Source organism: Pipistrellus hanaki, assembly GCF_964339955.1.
Source record: "Pipistrellus hanaki genome assembly, chromosome: 16".
Lineage (NCBI taxonomy): Eukaryota > Metazoa > Chordata > Mammalia > Chiroptera > Vespertilionidae > Pipistrellus > Pipistrellus hanaki.
The window spans coordinates 24,949,900-24,973,208 of record NC_140518.1 but is presented as its reverse complement, the minus strand read 5'-3'; the positions used below and the strand labels follow the sequence as shown (position 1 = coordinate 24,973,208).

The following is a 23,309-nucleotide window of genomic DNA, read 5'->3' as shown; positions in this document are numbered from 1 at the left end:
TGTTCTACCAGCTTGGGACCCATTTAAACTAAATTTTCAGCTTATGCATTTACACAGTATAAATTCTGACCTTAAATCTGCTTGTGGGTAGTACTTATTCAAGGGATACTTGTTAAAATCTGCTCACCAGAGCCAAAGTCAAAACTCTGTTCACCTTGAGTTTGTGTCTTCCTAGTTCACCCATTAGAGCTCTCCCACCTGCCATATGTGCCTGGTGAAACCCCACACTGCAGGCCGCCAGAGCCCAGCATGTGCCCTCAGAGCAAATGACACTGCAGTCACTCTCACTCCAGCCTTCACTCGGCACTGCTGCTTGTCCGCATGGAAGGCCCGCGCTGCCCACGGAACCCCTTCCCTCCCTGCCCGCTCAGCTTCATATTGGCTTGTGTAGTATTAAACACAGGCGCATATCTTCAGAAGTTTTACTTTTGCCACACTGGTAGGGTTTCTGTCAGCATCTGGTAAGCCATGTTGCAAAACCAAACAACACTGTAAACTAATTTAAGTGTCATTCATTATAGGAAGTCATGAGTTACATGAAGCTTATCTCATCCAATGTGCAGCACCCGTGTGCAGTTTAACTGTTAAATGGGCCATTGTTTTTAAGTGCTGCCCCAAATAATAAAGAGACAATAAACGAAACGGCAGCGTCGGGTGCTAGTTCACGCGAGCTAAAGCAGGAGCCGCACCTGTGCAGCGGAAGAAGGGCGTAAGACCACCTTTTCTGCTCTCTCTCCCCAGGGAAGTGTTCAGGAGTTAAGAAAGAGAATCACAGTGCTTGACTGCCAATTGAGGAAATCAGAAGTGGCTCGAAAAACCTTCGAGGCATCCACTGAAAAGCTACTTCATTTTGTAGAGGTAAATGTTCCTATTACATTACTCTATGTCCATTTTTAAGAAATAGACAGGCATCGAAACCGGTTTGGCTCAATGGATAGAGCGTCGGCTTGGGGACTGAAGGGTCCCGGGTTCGATTCCGGTCAAGGGCATGTACCTTGTTTGCCGGCATATCCCCAGTAGGGAGTGTGCAAGAGGCAGCTGATCGATGACTCTCTCTCATTGATGTTTCTAACTATCTCTCTCCCTTTCTCTCTGTAAAAAATCAATAAAATATATATATTTTAAAAAGAAATGGACAGGCAGCTGCAACCGGTTTGGCTCAGTGGATAGAGCGTCTGCCTGCGGACTGAAAGGTCTCAGGTTCGATTCCGGTCAGGGGCACGTACCTTGGTTGCGGGCACATCCCCAGTGGGGGGTGTGCAGGAGGCAGCTGGTCGATGTTTCTCTCTCATCGACGTTTCTAACTCTCTATCCCTCTCAATTCCTCTCTGTATAAAATCAATAAAATATATTTAAAAAAAAAAAAAAGAAATGGACAGGCAACTAAGCTATATAGATAAATATCAGTGTTCAGTGAAGCAGTCTCTGTGGGCCAAAACAGCAATATTAACTTAGAGTCAGATTTAAATTGCCTAGATAATGAAAAGACCAGATAGCATACAGGTTATTAAGAGGCATTATTAAGACAGGGTAACATGATCCCAAATGTATATTGTTTGTTAATGAATATTTTCCTAAGAAAACTCTTCATGTTCTATAAACATTATTAGATAAACATTTACTAGTTATAAAGAAATATTCTATGGTTATATTTCGAAGTAGAATTACATATTGTAATTGATTCCCCCCCTCAACACCACAAAATAGAAATATCTTTTAAAATATATATTTTTTTATTGATTTCAGAGAGGAAAGGAGAGGGAGAGAGAGATAGAAACATCAAATGATGACAGAGAACCATTTATCAGCTGCCTCTTGCTCACCCCCTATTGAGTATTGAGCCCACAACCAGGGCATGTGCCCTTGTCTTGAGTCAAACCGGGACACTTCATACTGCAGGCCGATATTCTATCCACTGAGCCAAAGCAGCTGGGGCAGAAGTACCCTTTTAATCAATTGAGGCGGAGGGAAGAGGTGATAAATATTAATAAAGCAAGAAAAGACATTTTAAAAACTATCAAACTTACAGATCTTCTTCGCTATTTTGTTTGTTGACAGGCTATTCAAGAAGTATTTTCTGATAATTATGCTCCATTATCAACTTTAAGGTAAGAATATTTTGAGTGCTTCCTATAGAGTACGGCTCCTAACTACATTTTCATCTGGTAATTGGGACTAAAATACAAAAGTCTCGTAGGTTTAAGATGTTATGTAACTCCTATTTGATACTATTCTTTAATGTCTTATGGAAATAGATACAAAGATTTGTCATTGTTGACCTCATCTCTGTGAAAGGAATTCCTGGAGATATTTAGCAAATCATTGTATCCTCATACTCTAAAGCTGAATTTTGTAAAGAAATTAAGCATCCTATGTATGAATGAAAGTTACTATCCTAATCACTGCTAAAGGTAACTCTTGATCCAGCATATTAGTTGTTATGGCAAATAGAAGTTTATCAAGCATGCTCATGCTATCTATTTCTTGCATTTTCAGCATTCAGTAGACATGAATTAAAAATAGATACTAGTATTTGGAGAATATGCCTACTTATTACACAGTAATATGCCTACTTATTACACAGTCAAGAATTAAAAACAGAAAGTAATGATTTTGCTATTATTCACAGTTGGTTTCTAATATAAAGTTTCTTACTAGGAGCTACAATCATACTAATAACATTTATTTATTTCTAACTGCAAGTTTATGGTCATTTCGATACATGATGCAAAAGAAAGATTTTTTCCCCCCTCATCTTATAGTAGCTGACACTAGCATTCAACTTCTAGCAATGTGTGCTTACAGAAACATAGGCAAATTCTACCTTATGCTATGAAAAAAGCAGTTTACTAAGTAAAGATGATTCACTATATTCTTATTATATTTTAGGTTTCCACAGCATTTTTTTGAATTTAGAAATCCTATAGTAATACACTTTTAAACTCAATTTATTGTAATGTTTTATTTCTTCTGATGAAGGAATTTAACATTTTTAGTTGTTACCCATGCTGCTTATGATTTAAGATAATTATGTGAATTCCATGATAATTATTTTTAGTAAGGATGTTAAAATACTCAGCAATCACATTCCCCTTGTAGGTGTGCCCTCTATCTGCACCCTCACAGTCTCATTGTGACCCTGAATAATAACTCAGTTTTCCCTTGCCTTAATCTAGTTCATGAAAAAAAGATAAATTTTAAAAGTAACATTAAATAAACTTTCACCATGTCTTGCAAAGTTAGACACTAGCAAAATTTGGTTCAGTCTTTTGTTGTTGTTGTTGTTGTTAGGGGAGTTCTAAGGGGAGGATCTCAATAGAATATTCATCAGCTTTTTGTTTTTAAGGAATTTTAAAAATTGATTTCTGAGAAGGAGAGATGGGGGGGGGGGGGAGAGAGAGAGAGAAACATCAATGATGAGAGAGAATCATTGATCAGCTGCGTCATGCATGCCCCCTATTGGAGATTGAGCCCACAACCCAGGCATGTACCCTGACTGGGAATTGAACAATTCCTTTCTGATTCATAGGTCATTGCTCATCCATGGAGCCACACCAGCTGGGTCAGTCTTTTTAATATACTGTATCTTTGTGGTGGATATTTTTCTTGGTCATTCAACACAAAATAAAGGTTCTGTATTTGAATTTAATAATTGATGCTTTAATCTTTCCTTGTTAATTTATCCCATTATGCTTAAGAATTATGCTTAGCATAATGGCTTTTTGCAGTAAACAAACCCTTGCATTTTAAATTATATCTAAATGCATTTATTTCAGGTGCCATTTGCATTTTTTTTTTAAGTAACCTAAGTGCTCTAGGCTGTTAGATTTAGGAGCAACAAATGGAAGTGCTTAAGAGATAATTTCACGAGTAATATATACATATTGAAGTTATAGTTAATATTATAAGAAGTAATAGTAGATGCTTGTTTAATAAATTTATGTTTATGAGCTTAACTTGAATGTTTACAAAATTAGCATAATATAAGCACTCACTAAAAAAGCCCAACAAATTATTTAGGAGGTGGGCCATCCTTCTATGCCTTTTTTTAACATATGCCTACTTATTACACAGTCAAGAATTAAAAACAGAAGTAATGTTTTCTGTGAATTACTTCATTTATGGCTATAAGAAGACAATGTTCCCAGATGCAGAAACATTTCTGTACAAATGTATAACTAATACGAATTCAGGTTTAGCAAAGATGGGTGCTATTTATTGTGTGATGACTTTTGTTGTCTGGCCCTCACAGTGAAAGAAGAGCCTTGCTAGCCTCTCAGACTTCCCTCACATCGCTGGGCAGGAATGGCCGCCACATCCCAGCCTCGCTGGCCCTGGAGTCTAAGGAACTCGTTAGATCCGTTCGTGCCATACTTGATATGGACTGTAAGTTTTCGAGTTGTTTTCACTTTTTAAAATTAATTGATGTCACAAAACAAAAGAAGATTTCATGTTTGACAGTTGGATGTGTTAAAGGGTTAGTTTGGCTACAGTAACATTGATAGTTAAGTGGTAAAAATGTTAATGCACTGGTTACAGGGGGAGAATATTTGTTTTACTTACACTGCCCAGAATGGCTTCCAACAGAAGATAGCTGATTAAGATATGTCTTTACTTCCATCCAAAGTCTCTTTGATGTGGAAGAATAAGCATAAAAAATAGGTCCTGACAGCACTGGAAACCTGGAAGGGTGGAGTCAACATGGAGGAATTTTTGAACAATATGAATAGATGGATCCTTGACTGGCGCAGCTCAGTTGGTTGGAGTACCATTTCGCACACCAAAAGGTTGTGGGTTCTTTTCCCTGTCAGGGCATGTGTCCAAGTGGGGTCTGATCCCTGCTTGGAGTGCATATGGGAGGCAACCAATCAATGTTTCCCTCTCACATGGATGGTTCTCTCTTTCTCTCTCCCTCTCCCTTCCCCCCGGGCCAAAAAAAAAAAAACAATTAAAAAAATATGTAGGCATCAGATGGAGTAAGATTGAAGGTACAACCCAGCTGAGCCAAAGACCCCTAAAATACAGTAAATGTGAAAGACAAGATGATGTAACAGTGAGTTCAGCAGAACTGCAGGGAAGTCCCCAGGATCACAGGCAGGGAAAACTAGGCCGTGGGGCAGCCAGCGAGGTAATTAATTAAAGGGCTGACGAAGAGCTGAACCAGTTCCCTGCTCTTCAGGGCTGCTTGCTCAGGCATTCACTCTTCAGAGAGGCCAGGAGAACACCTCTCTAGGAAATGCATGATCTGCCAGGGCCCGAGGCACCACTGAGCTGGAAAGAGAACTTCCAGCACTTCACAGGACAGGGGGCCCCAGGGGGAAACTGGGATGACTGGACATTTCCATCCTTCCCTCATGCTACCCCTTCGTGCACGTGGATTCCTTTCTTATTTGTTTGTTTTCTTGTTGTTCTTCCCTTGATGTCAATCAGTCTGCCAGTTGCTTTTGTGCTGGCCACTAACATTTCACTATTTCTCTAGTTTGCCATTCTTCATTTTTCTGTGCTGGGGACCAGATATAAACTATATATAGATAAAAGTATAGAGAGATACAGATAAAATTCTACATTGAATAAGTATTAAAATAATAAATTTTGAGTTATGTCCTAAGCAGTAGATGGCTTGACTTGACTTGGTGGAGAGCAATGTTCAAAATTTTGGGGGGTAACTTTTTCCTTCAATACTTTGTTATAGAGGATTAGAAATGGTGGCTCTAATAGTAGCTGCTTAGTTTATACTGTAGGGCTTTTTAAATTTTTGTATAACGTATTACTTTAAAAAAAAAAATCAAATTACATCTCAAAAAACCTGTAAGAACTCTTTATGTAAATAAATCCTGTAGGTTTTAAGGGGGAAGGGGATAAAAAATAACCACTCCTGCCGATACCGGTTTGGCATCGGCCTACGGACTGAAAGGTCCCGGGTTCGATTCCGGTCAAGGGCATGTACCTTGGTTGCGGGCACATCCCCAGTAGGGGGTGTGCAAGAGGCAGCTGATCAATGATTCTCTCTCATCAATGTTTCTAACTTTCTATCTCTCTCTCTTCCTCTCTGTAAAAAATCAATAAAATATATTTATTAAAAATAATAATAACCACTCCTAATATATATGCGCAAGCTCCCAATTGTATATATCAGACATTTTTAAGTTAGAGTGGGATCAGGGTAGGGAAGCACCTTCACAGACATAGCCCAGTGACACTGCTATCATTCATTTTAATTACCTTGCTGACATTAACTTTTATATTTGTAAAAAGTGGTTATTCAAAGAAAATGTCTGAAGTTCAGCAGAACTTCTTTGAAGAAAAGTAAAAAATTCCTTCTGTAACTTTTATCCATTACAAGGTTATACATATTTTGTTTAAGACTAGCAAATAGTTTCTATGTTTTCTTTTTATTTAGAAATGTAGTTGCCAGTGCTGGCATATTTTCCCAATACTTTTATATGATATATCTTTTTAAGTTTAGTAATTTAGATCAGCTTATTTTTCTTTCTCTTTACACAGTAGCATTTTCTACACATGCAATGAAAAACAGAAACTTACTACCATGAAGTAGATAATTCACCTTCAGCCTTCACCTCATTTCCTGGGCCATGGCTATCTGGTTATTTCAAGTTACAATCTGAAATTTTCGCTTGGGTAATTGCCTCCACTTTCTTCATAATAGAAGGACTCTCTAAGATGTAATACTGTGCGATTTCCTCGGAAATGAGAATAAGATTTCTTGGGTCTGAGAACTTAAGAACAATCTTCCAAAGAATGTCTGCAAGACAACTGTGAACCTTTTTTTGATCATGGGCTACACTAAAATCTGGAGAAAGCCCTTCTCCCAGAATTGTGCAATTGCATCGTTTTTGCATTCGTTTTCAGGTGTTTATGACTGACGGAGATGGCTCCCTTCCCTCAGCAGATACCTTGAGCAGTGGGGAAGTTTGTGAATCATAGAGGCAGCCTGGGTAGCAGTTCACATCCATACTGCTCCTCAGAATCTCTGAGTTCCCCTAGAGATGGATGCTCCAGAGAGCATCCCACTTAGTGCCCCAGCTGTCTTGGGCACATGACTTAACCTCTGGGCCTGTTTCCTCACTTACAAAGTGGAGGTCATGTCGGAAGTGGCAGGATTGGAGAACTAAATGAGATACATGTAAAATAGCTCACAGAGCACCTGGTAATGTGAGAGGCTTCTTAAATGATAATAATTATTATTATCATTATTATTTAAAGTAATTAACTTCATGCAACTTTTCTCTGTGCAGAGTATTAATAATTATTTCCTAAAGCTCCTTTCCATTTGGATACTTTTAAAAATATGGAAGATGAGGGGTTTTCCTAATATAGAACATTTAGTGTTGTTATGGATTTTGAGTTAGAATATTGTCATCACAGGAAATGGAGGCTAAATGTCTGAGTCAGCATCTTTTAGTTGCTTATTGCTAACTGTAAGAAAACCTTGGCCTGTTCTGTTACATTACTTCTATTGAAACAGTATGTAGGCAGAATAGGCATTTTTAATCATTTTTTTTTTAATCCTTGGAGGTACTTATGTTGTTCTCCATCAATACTTACATGGTCAATATCGGAATGTTTTCGTGTAACCTTTATTTAAAATAACTACTTGCTTTGAACTATAATCTTTTTTGATTGACATCTAGATGGACAAGCTAACCCTAACAAAAGCAGGAAGAGGCAGTTCTGGTTTAAAAATGCCTAATAAAAGAATCTAGCTAGGTAATCCCTGAGGAGGTCTTTAATAAAAAGAGGACTTACTGACTTCCTGAGTAATTGGTAGCATAAACACAGGCATTATCTTCCTTCAGGATTCCCATGGAAATGATTAATGTTCTATCCAAATAGGGTAAAGTCTTCACCAGCAGTTACAGGCAGGTCCCCCTCCCCCCTCCCCCCAAGTCTTTTCAGTACGGGGAGGGGGAGCGGGGAGGGAGGGTAGCACCCCTCAGAAGGAAAACACAAAGGGCCAACTTGTTCCTCCTCCTGCTGGCACCACAGTAGCAATGATGAGGAACCCTGGCAGGAGGACCCTCCATACTGCATTCGAATTTGAAGGGGCAATAAAGTCAGAAACTCCCTGGCAAGTAGACAGACTCGTTTTTCTCTTTGTGAGTCGATGGCATTTAAAAAAAAAATATTTTTTTTATTGATTTCGGAGAGGAAAAGAGAGGGAGAGAGAGAAACAGCCTGCACACCCCCACTGGGAATCGAGCCACCAACCCAGACATGTGCCCTGACTGGGAATCACACTGTAACCTCCTGGTTCATAGGTTGACACTCAACCACTGAGCCACACCAGCTGGGCTCAATGGCATTTTTGCAGTTCTCGGGGTTCACACACATTCTGTGTCAAGCAGAAGGCCTCCCGTGGCCTGGTCCTTTAGGCAGCCTAGAAACACTTTGGATCTGACATGCCCTGGTCATCCAGAAAGCTTTCAAAGGAGTTGACACAGCAGCTTCTGCACCTAGTGCCACAGTGCTCTGCACACCACCTCTGGCCCTGGCTTGCTCCTCTGCATCATCCTTGTACACACAGTGTGAATGCAATTGGCCAGCCCCTAGCCTGAACAACTTGGTGAATGTTGGCGCAACCAGGGTCACACATCCTATCAGAGGTCAAAGGCCAATTCTGAGCACAGAGCTCTCTGCATTCAAGCTTTTATAAAGAGAAATGCATCACACACACGCGCACGCGCACACACACACACACACACACACACACACTTCATCCAAGCTCCTCTAAACAAATATATACATAAATATACCAATGTGCGACGATGGAAAAAGTCCACGGTACTAAAGCTAGAAAATAGAGCTGTTGGGATTCAGAATAGACTCTGGGAACAAGATGGTAGTGATCTCAGGCCAAAACCTCCCCATTCTGCTCTTATACTTAGAAATGACATTTAAAACTGCATCCGTGTGTTTCAAAGATTGAAACCAAGAAAGGAACCTCTCCCTGCACTGAAACGGAGGGTGAAACTAATGACAGGTGGGCCCTTAAGCCTCCGAGGCTCACGGAATTTAGATGAGCAGCTGGAGCAAAGGTTTCTACCCCTGCAAGGATCCAAATGACTCCTGAGCCAAGGAAGCAAGGAGTCCATGGAGAATGCACTGTCTTTTCTTAAGTTGCTCCTATGTTCATACTAAAGAAAGAAAAAATCCCCTGATTTAGAGCCATCCAATCCTGGCCCCTTATTAAATTTGAAAGTGAACATTCTGATCCACCGCAGGTGGGGATGTAACTGGGCACAGCATTCTTGGGAATCAGTTTTACTGTGCATAGCAGGAGCTTGTGAAATGTCTCTTTGTAAAGTTTCTGTGAAAGTAAAAATAAAATAAAAAATGTTGTAATGGTCATATATTTTATCCTAGTAAGTTAAAAAAATTTTAATGGTCATATTTTTTAACTTAATAATCACACTTACTGGTATTTTTTTTTTTTTGCAAAGAAAATAATGAGAGATGTGCGTAAAAGTGCATACCTAAGTATTTTTATCACATCGTTTCTTATAATAGAAATATGGATGTTCAACTGTTACAAATTGGTTGCATAAGTATGTAATTCTTATTCAGCCATTTGAAAATAAGGCTGAACTTTCCTCCTACCAAGCAATGACCATCTGATTTCATGTTTGTCTATGTGAGCCTCTTGCATCAATTGAGGTGTTCCTGGCTGAAATTAGCAATATTTTTTAACTTTTAAATTTAGAAGGTCTGTAGTAGCTCATCAGAAGTGATTTAGGCAGATGGGGAAAGGTTTTAGGAGAAAACGGGAAAATGCATTTGAAGGCCTTCATAACTTTTCTTTTGGATCCAAAACTCAGATTAGATAAAGCATCTTCTCATTGTACTTATTCTGGGTCTCAAACTATCATCATTGCTTTTCTTATTTTCCCCAGAACTCATTTTTAAAAATATATTTTATTGATTTTTTTTTACAGAGAGGAAGGGAGAGGGATAGAGAGTTAGAAACATTGATGAGAGAGAAACATCGACCAGCTGCTTCCTGCACACCCCCCACTGGGGATGTGCCCCCAACCAAGGTACATGCCCTTGACCTGGGACCCTTCAGTCGCCAGGCTGACGCTCTATCCACTGAGCCAAACCAGTTTCGGCTACAGTTATTTTTATTAACATGAATTTATCAAAGGGAGAGTCAGATGTCTTTGGTGAAAGTCAGCTGTACTATTTAGAATGGGCATTATGGAATATACTTCCCCATAAAGTAATCATGCGTGTTTATGTATCTTTCTTCTGGAAGTTAGGAGAGTGTTCCAAGCATCAGGGAATCGCTTAGAATGATGCTGATGCCATTAGAGAGACATGTCCACCTTCTTTCATAAGGCAGACCTGTTCTCTGGAGACTTGGTTATTCAGAGCCAGATAATAGCCACTGTAAATGTTTATAGAAAATGCTAAGCTCGTATATTTTCCTGTATCGTTGCAAATTAAAAGTAGGTCACTTCTGAAATGTTCCATTAAGGAAGTATATCAGATTCAATCTTGGGTGATTTCTGGGAAAGAAACTATGCTTGGGTTATTTAATTTTGTTTTAAATGGGCAAATTATTATTAGCTTTGAGAAAAATCAGTAATTTCCTTCCTGGTACAGTTTTATTTCCAGAAAACTATATCACTTTAGAAAATGTAATCATTTAGATTCCTTGCTTCATTCTTTCATGAACTATTCCTTGAATATCCGCAGTGGGCCAGCGCCTAACCTAGGCACTAGAATAATAGCACGAACAAAGCCTTGCCATCCCATTGCTTAAGGGCAGAGAGGACAAACAAGTTAGCAAATAAGTGAGTGACAATTCCAGATAGTGATGACTGGTACAAACATAACAAAACCAGCTGATGTATAAGTGGGGATGTTACTCCTTTATAAAGGGGTGACATTTGAGCCAAGATCCCGCCTGGAGAAAATCTATGGGAAGAGCTTTTCAGGCCAAGTACAAAAGCCCAGGTAGGAGCAATCTTAACACAGCTGCAGGACAGACAAAAGCCCGGATATCTGATACATAGGAGTAAGCTGGAGAGTGACAAGAGAAAGCAAGAGAGTGACAAGAGAGGGTGGAGGTAGAGGAAGGAGCCAGGTAGACAGGGCTTTGGACACCATCCTTCGGAGTTCGGATTTTCTTTTGTGTCATAGGAGCCATTGATGGTTTTAAGCAGGAGGGGTAATATGACCTGATCTACATTTTATGATTATTGAGGCATTTCTTTGAAACTGGACTGTAAGAGGCGCAAGAGTAAAGAAAGCAGGAAGATTACTTGGCTGCTGCAGTGGTCGACAAGGGAGGGAGATGGTAGTAGCTTGGGCTCGGTTTGGAGGAACTAGGAGCAAATGTTCCTTGTTTAAAAGGAGGTTAGTATTACATCTGCTAATGTGAGTGGATCACGTTGAGAACACCTGAAATTCAATACTGATGTTCAGACTTGATATCCCTGTGCATATGGGGCCCATGATTCCAGATGCACAAAGCAATGCTGTGTTGTCATCACAGATCTTAGCCGACCTCATGTTTCCCTATTACTCTTTCGGCACGTTAGTTAACTATTGAGTATGTGCCTTTTTCATGGAACAAATTCCATGAACTGAAAGTGGTGAAATTGTTTAATAATACCAAATCTGTAATAATCCTCTCCCATTCTCTTGTCGATATACAAGAAGCAAACTTAATAGAGTTTGTTATAAAATCATAAAGCCGCCATATTTCCTGTATTTAGTGCACACACACAGATATCAAGTGAGTAGTGATCCAAGAGCTACTACCTGGTATGCATTTTCATGGAAGATCGTTACCAGGAAAGTTTTTCAGGTCCAGATTTAATCACATAGACTGCCAGCAGCCGTAATATAGGAGGGCTTGGCTAGATGAGCGGTACTTAATTCCTCCCACGGGACAGGGGTATGGTTGTCAAGGGGATTGCAGAATGGACAGCATCTAAGATTTAATCTAGTAAAAGCCTCTACACTTTAGGACTACCATGATGAACAGATCATAACACAAAATGATTTCTAACACAAAAGCAAGAAAAAAAAATTACAAGGGCTGCTTCAAAAACTACAGAAGTGTATTGATGGTAAAGTCTGTTAAATTATCTGCCTTCCAAAAAATGGAACTCCAGTTTCTTTCACGGTTAGAACTGACTATAATAACAGAATGTCTAACATGTAGTTCACACTGCAGTCCTGTAACTGTCTGGACAAGCAAAAGGTAAATGATGCCAGGAAAAAAAAAAAGATTTATCCTTCAAGGACTGAGCATGTCCTCATCCAAACGGAGTAAATTTTGGGGGGTTAATGGGATGGGTGTTCTCCAGAGGGCAAATGAGGACAAAGTAGCCACAGCTCATCTCAGAAAAGACAGCAGTGGGAGCCATTGCGTGCAGTAGCAGCTCGAGCAATAATTTAATATGATGAACGAGTTCAATTTTGATCCAGAACTTTCTGCCTTCAACCAAGGAATATGACTATTACTGGGACAGATAATATATTTTGAAATCGTAATATCATAGAGATAAAAGGTTTTTACATTTTATCAGTTTTACATAAAGTTTAAAAGTACTATTTTACATCAATATGTCTGCACATCAATAAATCCTGTGAGGTAGGCATTATTAGAAATAATTTAGAAGGTAGAAAAAGATCAAGGCTCAGAGAATTTAAATGATGTACTTAAGTCACAGGCTAGGAGCAGGCAATCCCAGAAGCCTAACTCAGATCTTCTGATGAGTCCTATGGGTCTGTAGGGGAAATAGTTTGTCATTACATCACAATTGAATTGGGATATTTTTTCTCTTTGTAGTATATAACATGGCAGGAAGGGGAGAGGAGTTTATACTCAATAGGTTTGATAAAATATGGTGACTTCTTAGTTACCTAAGTTTCTGGAGTGGGAATACAGTCTTTATGACATTATTTCATGCACAAAGGGAACTATATTAAAATGCTTTATAAAACGTAAAACACTGTAAATAGAAGATTATCTTTAGAGTTCATTTTTTTATTTTAATTAGAATCATTGACCAAAATTTACCTCATCTTAACTAATTTTCCTGACTTACATCTTCAGAATAAAGCACCAGCTTTCTTTGGTTCAAAAACTTTCCCAATTTTCTATCAGGTATAGAGGATACCTAACTCTGATGCATTAGTTTTCCAGGAAGTCAGATTAACAGGGTTTTGTTTTCTTTTTTTTTTTTTTTTTTTTTTTTTTTTTTTTGTGTGTGTGTGTGTGTGTGTGTGTGTGTGTGTTTAGAAACTTGTCTTTGAATATTCTTTTTAGAGGGAGCATTTGTTACTTCTGAAATTTAAACCATCTTTTAAAAGTTAAAAAAAAAAAAAAAAAGTTAAGCATCATGGAAACCTCACAATAAGAAATAAAAACTCCCTTTGGCATCATTTACAAAACAATGCATAAAAGGGGAATAATAAATGCACCTAGGTTAAAGACCTTAAAACCAAAGATGCAGAATCAAGAACTGAATCTTTATTAATCTTTTTCAAAAACGTGCCAATTAGAGTCAGATGATTAGGTCTTGGGGCTGCACAATGCTATTGGTATTTCTCATTTCTTCTCCCAAATGCTAATGAAAGTTAAAGTCAACATAAATTCACTCCCAGAGTAATTTGGGAGTGAGAGAATCTTCTTCTTGCACGAGATCTTTTAATTCTGGAGTTAATTCCTCAACCTCGCTTTTGCTCCATTTATAAAATGGAAAGAATGAGCATCTTGGCTCATTACATTACGGGCTAAAATGGAGTAACATTTGTGAAATTGTCTGTAGTTTTTACATAAAAATCAGTTCTATGTACCCTAAATGCTATCTTTATCAAAACAATAGGTTCATTTTTTAAATTTATCTTTATAAATTAAGTATTGTTGAAAATATTATAGACATTCCTTCTGGCCCCCTTCATCCCACTCCTACCCACCCCTAGGCCTTCACTGCACTATTGTCTGTGTTAATTGGTTATGTATTTAAATTCTTTGGTTAAACTCATTTTTTACTTGTAGAGATGCAGAATAGTTCAAATACAGCTTTACTACCCAATAGTTTTGTGTTTTGGGGTTACTTTGAGCTCTCTGAGTCTCATTTTTTCATCTATGAACATGGAGATATCACCAACTCATAGAGTTGTTACAATAATTAAATATAATACATCTGAAGTAGCAAGCTTATTAAAGATAATGTTTATAAGCTGACTCACATCTGGTAGGTACTCAATATATATTATCATTATAATTTTCATCATTCATTGTCATTATGCAAAAGAAGTAGTTTGTCCTTGCAGTCTTTTTTTTTTTAAATATATTTTATTGATTTTTCACAGAGAGGAAGGGAGAGAGATAGAGAGCTAAAAACATCGATGAGAGAAACATCTACCAGCTGCCTCCTGCACACCCCCTACCGGGTATGTGCCCGCAACCAATGTACATGCCCTTGACCGGAATCGAACATGGGACCTTTCAGTCCGCAGACTGACGCTCTACCACTGAGCCAAACCGGTTTCGGCATGTCCTTGCAGTCTTGTCTGAGGGTAAATGCTTCTCTTCTTCCCCGCTCTTTGTTGGAGGAGTAGGGGGAGAGCTGGAAACCTTGGAAGGTGGTGAAAGGTTCCTACTGATGTAGATTTGTATCATCTGTCATTGTTAAATCACTCCACTGAAAACACACAGGAAACCATGTGCTGAAACCTTGAAAACAATTGCAAACTAACATTTCATTCTTTAAGTAGCACTTATATTTGCATAAGAAACCCAGCTTCAACTCACATTTACTTCATGAATATAAAGTTTGAAATAATAGAGAAGTTTAAGTCTAACTGGCGGTCTCAAGGGCTCCCATATGACAGTCTTGTTTATGGAGAGGGAGGCCTTGCTGAACTTGTATAGAAGGTAGAAGTGCCCAGGAATGGGTATGAGTAGTCACCCATTCATTGCAAACCTTTATGGTAAGCTACATTTTCACAGTCACGCCACCCCTCAGAGGAAGGAGTAAGCCATAGAGATATCTCATAGAAGAATGTCCCAGCAGCAAGTGCAAAGGCCCTGAGGCAGGAGAGTGCCTGGTATGTTTGTGAAAAATAAACTGACATTTGCCTGTATCTTCCCAGTTGAGAAAATGACCTTCAGAGTGGCAAGTCTAGAATGTTTCCCTGGGTGAAAAAAGTTCCCTCTTATATACACACTAGAGGCCTGATGCATGAAGATCCGTACAATAGGCCTTCCTTCCCCTGGCTGCCAGCACCCGGGACCCAGGCCTTCGCTCTGGCCGCCACCTTCCCGTCTTCACTCCGGCCAGAGCCTTCATTCTTTGCTTCAGCCAGAGCGCCACTCCTGTAGCTCCCTCTGCCCTCTGTGCTTCCCCTCATAGCAGGCATCCCGCCCTGCCTGGCTGCTCTGCACGTGCATGCATGCTGCCTAGAGGCATGGAGCAGCTGGGGGGTGGGGCTGCCACCATCTTTGTTGGGTTAGTTTGCATATTCACTCCTGCTTTGCTGGTGGGCTTCATGAAGTGACAGTCAATTTGTATATTTCTCTTTTATTAGTGTAGATCACCTTCTTAAGAGCTTTGATGAGCTTTGTGAAGCACTTGATGCTCTGCTGAGATGACTCCCTTCTGCCTTGCCCATCTCTTTGACTCCTTTCTATCCAATTGGAAGAAGTTTGGGGAAACAGCTCAGTTAAGATTATATTAGAAACACTGTGGGTGAATCTTCCTGAGAGAAGCCTCTGTCCCTCCTCACCACGTGATGTTGTCTCATTCAGTTTAGCATTCCCAATACCTATCACAGCGCTGGACACATAACTGATGTGACTGATGCGTGAATTTGTTGTTAAGTTACCTCCCCCATAAATTCAGTAAGAAAGAAGGAAAGGCACCCTTCCCTACTGTGGTGTTTTTCCTTCTTAGCTTTCTGGGGGAAAAAGACAAACATAACCTTTATTTGTTCACTGGGAAGCAAATGAATGAATCCTGAGAACACAGAGATGAGTGGATTACATATTGTAAATAGAAGGAACCTTACCAATCTAATATGAATGCTGGTCATTTCATAATTCTCTTGTGTTCTTAATCTACAGAGCTCTGTTTAATTTTATAGGAGACACACTCAGTGCTGGCAGATGCTAAAAGCTTAATTGTCTGATTCCAAATGATACTAACAAAATGGACTCATTTGTTATGTCTCCATGTTCTATCTTCACATCACATAAGAGCGCAAACCTTTTATAACCTGACAATAATTGAAATGCCTTTATCTTTTATTCATTTTATTTTCAACTTCTTTCTCTGTAGACCCCTAATGGAAACAGTCTTAACATTATTCATTCCTGTTTGGTGCATTGAATGCCTGGTACTTTGTACCGCATTACTAGCAATTTGTGAATTCTTTATAAATGCTTTTGCTAATTAATTCCTAATTACCTTGTTGGACATACTGATGACAAAATGCCCAAAAGATTTGGTTTCATTTACATAACATATAATTAGGAAATGGGCCAAAATATATGCTCTGTTGCTTTTACTGTTCACTTCAGAAACATGGTATTATTTTCATCTAAACTAAGCAAATGAAAGCATTTCGGCTCCTAATGTCATTATTTGTGAATTGGAAAATTACATACCTGTTGAATTGAAACCTTTATTTCTAAAAAGCGAATTGATGAAAAGTGTAGGAATGCTCAATAGCCATCTGCATAACTTCTCCCCTACAGCCTGTTCTCTGTGGTCTTTAATCCATAAACCAGACCACATCACTCCTCAAGTCCACACTCTTCATCCGCTTCCTATCACACTTAGAATAAGATTTGAACTCTTGACCATGGCATACGAGGTCCTCGTTGCTGGCGCTGACTAGCTGTCTGATCTCATTGTCTGCCACTCTTCCCTGCTTACACTACCCCAGCCAAATCGGCCTTTCTGCGGTTGTTGACATGCCAAGCTCATTCCCACCTCGTTGCCTCTGTACTTGCCCTCCACCCCCCTGGAATGGCCTTCCTCAGAACTTCGTCAGACTCACTCTTTCACTTATTCATGATCTGTCTTCTCACGTCATCTTCCCAAAGGGGCTTTTCCCAGCCACCCTAAACTACTAGCCCCCTCATCAGTAAGTACCACTCATGATTCCTCTACTCTATTTTTTTTTTTTCTAATAGCACCGATTGCTACCCGAGTCTGTATTTTACATTCTAACCCACTAGAAAGTAAAATACAGGAAGGCAAGGTTCTCACATGTCTTCTCACCACTGTAGCCCCATAATCCATTACCTCAGTGATTCAATATGTGTTAATTGAACAACTAAATGAATAAGATCTTGGAGGTAGATTGTATAGGACTGGACAACTGTTGAAGAGAGAAACAAAGAGGAGAAGTAAAAACGACACTGAATTTTTGAGCCTGGATAACTGAAGGGTGGTAGAACCATCCAAAGTCACAAGTAACCCAGAAAGAAAGACAGATTTGGAAGAAAAGACAGACAAGTTCTGTAGAAATACTCATAGACATTTAGAGTGAGATTGAGAGCGAGGTCAGGATTGGAGGTGGTTAGGGGATGATTCATGTAGTTCTGATAGTTGAAGCCCAAATATTGTAAAGAAAGGATGTAGCAGGAAGAAAAGGAGAAGTCCCATGGGAACAGCTCGGAGGAAGAGGGGCCAGATGGAGAGCAGTCAGGATGCTAGGAGCAGAAATAAAGGTAGACTGTTGGGAGGTTAAAAAATAAAGCCCAAGGAGAAGAGAATTTCACAGTGGGGGTGATAAGCAACGCTGAATGCTGGTCACAAGAGGACAACACGTGAGGAACAAATTGGCTGTGATTGTGAGCATTTGTAGCCTTTGAGAGAGATGCTTCCATAGGTTGGTGAGGACAGACGTACATTTTACCAGCGCTGCCTGGATGCTAGTTTAATGTTTCTTCTGTGATTCGTAAGGCATTTCAATATCTCTTAGACCTTCTGGTCATTTTGTAAATGTCAGTTATGTAACTCTAGTTTAAAAGGTGTAGGATTAAGGAAAAAAGGTCTAGGAAGTTGAGCTGCATCTGTACCGATCCTACAACATATGGTAGACGTTACTTAACTTGAACAAGTTCCCGCCTGTGCCCAGATTTCCGTGACTTTCTCGTGAGGGATGCAAGGTGCTCTGATAACTTTCAACAATGTGTCATTTAAGTGTGTGCGCAGTTTTTTTCTAAATTGAGAAGTGCTGAGGTAGAAGGGAAAATGTTACTTAGGCCAGCAAAATACAGGGCTTCCCTCAAAATGTATACACACTGTCACAGCTGATAGCTCAATTTTGAAAATGAAACGTATTTTAATAAACACCGCGTTTATAATTATTCAAAGTGTGTGTATACATTTGAGGGGACACCTCATATTCATTTTATTGTCTGCTGACATAAGAATGTGTTTGACTTTATTTTTGTTAATTTTGAAAAGATCTGAAAAGTGGATAAGCAGGAAAAATTGCTTATAATTCACCACTAAGGGAAAATCATTGTTTACGTTTTGACTTAATTTCTTTCAATTTTTTTTATTTCAGTTTTTTAAAACTTTTGTGTTGTTTCTGTGTAAAAGGAGAAGGAATATAGTGGCCTACAGCATAGACTCAAGACTCAGTTTGCCTGAATTCAAATCCTACCACTGCCTCTCATAAGCATCATGAACTTGACGAGTTTCTTAACCTCTGTGCCTCAGCCTTCTCACCTGTAAAACGTAGGAACATCTAATTCTTGTATAAGCTTATTTGCCCTAATAGCTTGTCTGCAAAGCAGTTCATCCCAGACTCTCTCCACCTTTCCAATCCTGCCTGTTCTATGTTCCCCCTGGGCTGGCATCTGCATGCAAGACTTTGCACTCCTTGTGTTGTTTTACCTATCATTCAACTCCAGTTCTATACCTTTTTCATTCATCTGGATATGCAAATACTGTTTACAAATGTCATCTAAGTTGGGAGCCACCTCCATTCCTAGAGACTGGGCTAGCATGAGCCACTGAGGAGCCCAGTTAAGGGTTATACTTGTCCACAATGGCCTTAAAGTTGCATTGCACGGTGTACCCACATTAAAGTCTGTTTTGAGAAAAAAAAAAAAGAATCATAAACTAACTAAAGCACTTGGTTGTCTGTATCAGTGTTATTATCCTAAAAAGCCATTAACCATGCAATGATAATCAAATCACTGGATGGGCTGTTAACAGTAATATGCTCCTTAGGGTAATTGCAACCCTGTGTGCTGTGTGCAGACTGTTGTGACAAAAACGGTGCTGAGATGAGGCTAAATGGAAACTACTTAAGTAATAGAGGACCCAAGGGAAAACAGTCTTCTGTTGTTTCCTTCAGGAAATGGTTAGCATTTCTTTTTAGTGTCCTTAACTAAAAGGGAGATTAAGAAAGATAGCCTTGTTGGCCTCTTGGTTAAAATAATTGGTCCATGCCCACACTGGTTTGGCTCAGAGGATAGAGCATCATCCTGCATACTGAAGGGTCCCAGATTCGATTCCGGTCTAGGCCATGTACCTTGATTTCAGGCACATCCCCAGTGGGGGATGTGCAGGAGGCAGCTGATCAATGTTTCTCTCTCATTGATGTTTCTAACTATCTTTCTCTTGTAAAAAATCAGTAAAATATATGTTTAAAAAAATTGGTCCAGCCAAAACCGGTTTGGCTCAGTGGTAGAGCGTCAGTCTGCGGACTGAAAGGTCCCAGGTTCGATTCCGGACAAGGGCATGTACATTGCAGCTGGTCGATGTTTCTCTCTCATCGACGTTTCTAGCTCGCTATCGCTCTCTCCTCCTTTCTGTAAAAAATCAATAAAATATATATATTTTTTAAAATTGGTCCAGTAGCATCAAGGCAGAAAGAACCTGGTCATAAAAGATGCAACTCTTCTCCATGGATCCATTATTGAAAACAAAACTAAGCTCTCAATTCTCCCCAGTTGGCCCAATGGGCCCCTGGGGTATGACAGTCATCATTCTCCTATTTCCCAGAGCCACCCTTGACTTTGAGTGTTCTGGCTCTCTCTCTAATATTCGTTCTTTGTAAGCAAGGTTTTTGTCCACCTTAACCTTTACTGAAAACACGTTTGCTGTGTCCTGGTGCTGCAAAATATAGGCTGTTATCCGGAGGTGGGACTGTCAAGGTTCTGTAAGTACAGCGCTATGCTTTGGGTTGGGGAGTTTTTCTGAACATGAAAATGCTACTGTTTTATGGCTCGAGTAGACGGTGAAATGACATTAACTGAAGGAAACAGACTGCTGCGAGGTTTTCAGAGTACCTTGCAGTAAATCAGCCTTCAGAGACTTCCTTAGGAAACACATTGGCCCTTTTTAAAAATATAAATGCAATTCACTGGACATAGTTAAATCATCTAGCTCTCCTTTCTAATCCAGGGTAAGGGAGACGTGTCAGTATGTAATACGACTTCCTAGAAATTGGAACGAGCGTTGGGATGCTCTGCAGCCCGCGGAGCTGCCAGGCGCGGGGTTCTCTGTGTGTTCTCACTTCTTAGGAGTCAATTTAGGAGGAAGGTCGCATTTGTGTGGCATCTTGACCCAGCTCATCACCCTGAAGTTTTCTTTTAAACAATTATGTACTGTTTCTTTGAAGTGAACATTTTGTTTGTGTATTTTCTGAAGTTTTGACTACCCCCTCTTTTTCTTTGGAGTAGAAACCACTGTTTGTTTTCTCTTTAATAAAATGTGATGGAATAATTATATTAAAACTAGAGGCCTGGTGCACAAAAATTTGTGCACTTGGGGGCAGGGGGCATCCCTCAGCCCGACCTGCTCCCTCTTGCACTCTGGCACCTCTTGGAGGATGTCTGACTGCCGGCTTAGGCTCGCTTCCCACAGGGAACAGGCCTAAACCAGCAGTCAGACATCACTCTTGCAGTCTGGGAGCCGTCACTCCTTACCGCCTGCCTGCCTACTGCTTCTTACTGATCAACTTGCTGCTCCTTAGCGCTGCCTTAGAGACAGATGGGAGAGGCTCCTGCCACCACTGCTGCACTTGCCTGGCTTCTGGCTGAGTGATGCCCCTCCTGTGGGAGCACAGTGACACCAGGGGGCAGCTCCTGCATTGAGTATCTGCCTCCTGGTGGTCAGTGTGTGTCATAGCAACCAGTCGATTTGCATAGAGCACATGTGTCAAACACAAGGCCCGCGGGCCAAATCCAGCCCGCCAGGCCTTGCAATGTGGCCCGCACCGCGCCGTCATCACTGCACTCCGCTGTCAGTTTATGACATTGTCAGTTTATGACTGTTCAGTAAACCATTTGGCCTGCGATTTAGGCTGGATTTTAGATTTTGGCCCCTTCTCTGATTGAGTTCGACACCCCTAGCATAGAGTGTTGGCCTGTGGACTGAAGGGTCCTTGGTTAGATTCTGGTCAAGGGCACATGCCCAGGTTGCAGGCTCCATTCCCAGTGTTGGGGCGGGGGGTGGGGGGAGGTGCAGGAGGCAGCCAATAAAATTATTCTCATCATTGATGTTTCTCTCTCTCTCTCTCTCTCCCTCATCCTTCCTCTCTGAAATCAATAAAAATATATTTAAAAAATACAAGTTCAGAAAATAATGCCTTGTTTAACTGTTCATATTTAAATGAAAACATCTGAGCTGCTATCTATGTCTCAAAGACTAAAAGTTTCATGAAACATACACATTTATAAACATAATTTTTTAAATGCTCAAAGGGAAATATTACCATTTTCCAAAGACCTGATAAATGTTCTCAAAACATTGCTAGGGAGTATATTTGTATTTGAGAACATAGCTTAAATATTTTATTGATAAAGTATTTCATTGTGTTTGTGTTATTTCCAAAGCCCATTGGTGCCTAGATCATAGCACACACATATATGTTTACCATAAACACATTCAGAGGATAAAGGCATAAAAATCTAGTTGACTTAATGTGACATATCAGATTTCCACATCTCAACTCCTCTGCCTAAGATGCTTCAGAAATTTAATTGGTGTTTGAAACAGTTTTGAGATTTCCAGATAAAAGGTTTCACACAAGCACACATTTTATTATCTGGCTTTCTGTCTAGTGGTTGCTCTTAGTACACATTTAAGTTTCCTTGAATATGAAGATGGCACGGTAAGACTATGAAGAGGTCAAGAAGTATAATTATGGTTATAACTAATTATAATGTGCGTTAGCCAAGTATAATTACAAAGCAGTTAATTGTTAACTGTTGTTTAAACATGATTTTCTTATTTGAGTAGAAGACAAACACTGGGCTTCTGTGCTCTTCGGTTATAACTGTGCTGTGTTATGTGACCTAGATTTCAAGACTGTAGTATTTCCTGTATAAAACCAGTGTATTCCCTCTCTGCATACCTACCACTGATCATAAAATATGAGTCAGCAACATAGAGGCACTAACTGTGTACAGTTTTTAATCAAAACCTTTTATTAATGAAAAACAATTACATGGTGCTATTATAATGCAGATGAGCTAATAAGCTAACTATAATTAAGAATCTTTTAGAGGGAATTTTTCGGGAGGTAAATATTTAAAGACTCACTCTTAAGTTATTTTTAATAATATGCTTTTTTGTATACATACAGAAGTTTATTTCTATGTTGGGTGTAATCTTGGAATTCTGGTAGGCAGAAACTGTAACTCTCTAATTTGTTATTGTACTAAATAAATATTTTCAATCTATTCTCTTCAAAGAATCTACTATTATAATCTCACTCTTTAAAAAAAAAAAATATTTACTATGGAAAGCAAACATACCCAGTTCTGTCACTGATAAATGATATGGCAGATTCAGCCATACTGTAACCTTTTCTCTTGGCTTAACCCTTAGTAAAAAAAAAAGACTAATTATGAAATTTTCCTTTGTAACCCATTTATATTTTTATAGTGACCCTACTACAAAGTTCAGGTTCTTTCTCTGGATATACACCACAGAGTCAAGGCTTCCATGCAGTACTCTGGCCTTGACTAAAAAGCACAGCACTCATCTAAGAATTATGTGTCTTAAAGAAACAGGTCTATCCAAATTGGCTGGGCTAATAATCAGAAAATAAAATGATCCTTCCAGCTAGATCGAAATGGCATCCAGCATCTGTCTTGCAAGTGAAATACTGACTCATCTACTAAACTTAGTGTTTCCAAAAAGAACAAATGTTTGCATTATGTGGCAAAACAACTGAGGGATTGGATGTGTTTGAATTTTTATCATTTTCTCTGAGTATTACTATGAAGCATTCTGTTCTCTTTCTTAATCATACTGTCACATCTCTTCTGCCCTCCCTTCCTTTCTTCAGCA

General features: G+C 39.5%; 1 protein-coding gene across 1 annotated transcript in view; it reads left to right on the top strand.

Moving 5' to 3' along the window:
- STXBP4 (syntaxin binding protein 4) overlaps positions 1–23,309 on the top strand; it is a 101,666-nt gene that overhangs the window by 54,037 nt on the left and 24,320 nt on the right. Inside the window, 3 exon segments of the mRNA XM_084862563.1 lie at positions 742–858; positions 2,059–2,108; positions 4,253–4,386. Coding sequence (XP_084718689.1) covers positions 742–858; positions 2,059–2,108; positions 4,253–4,386 — 301 coding nt within the window.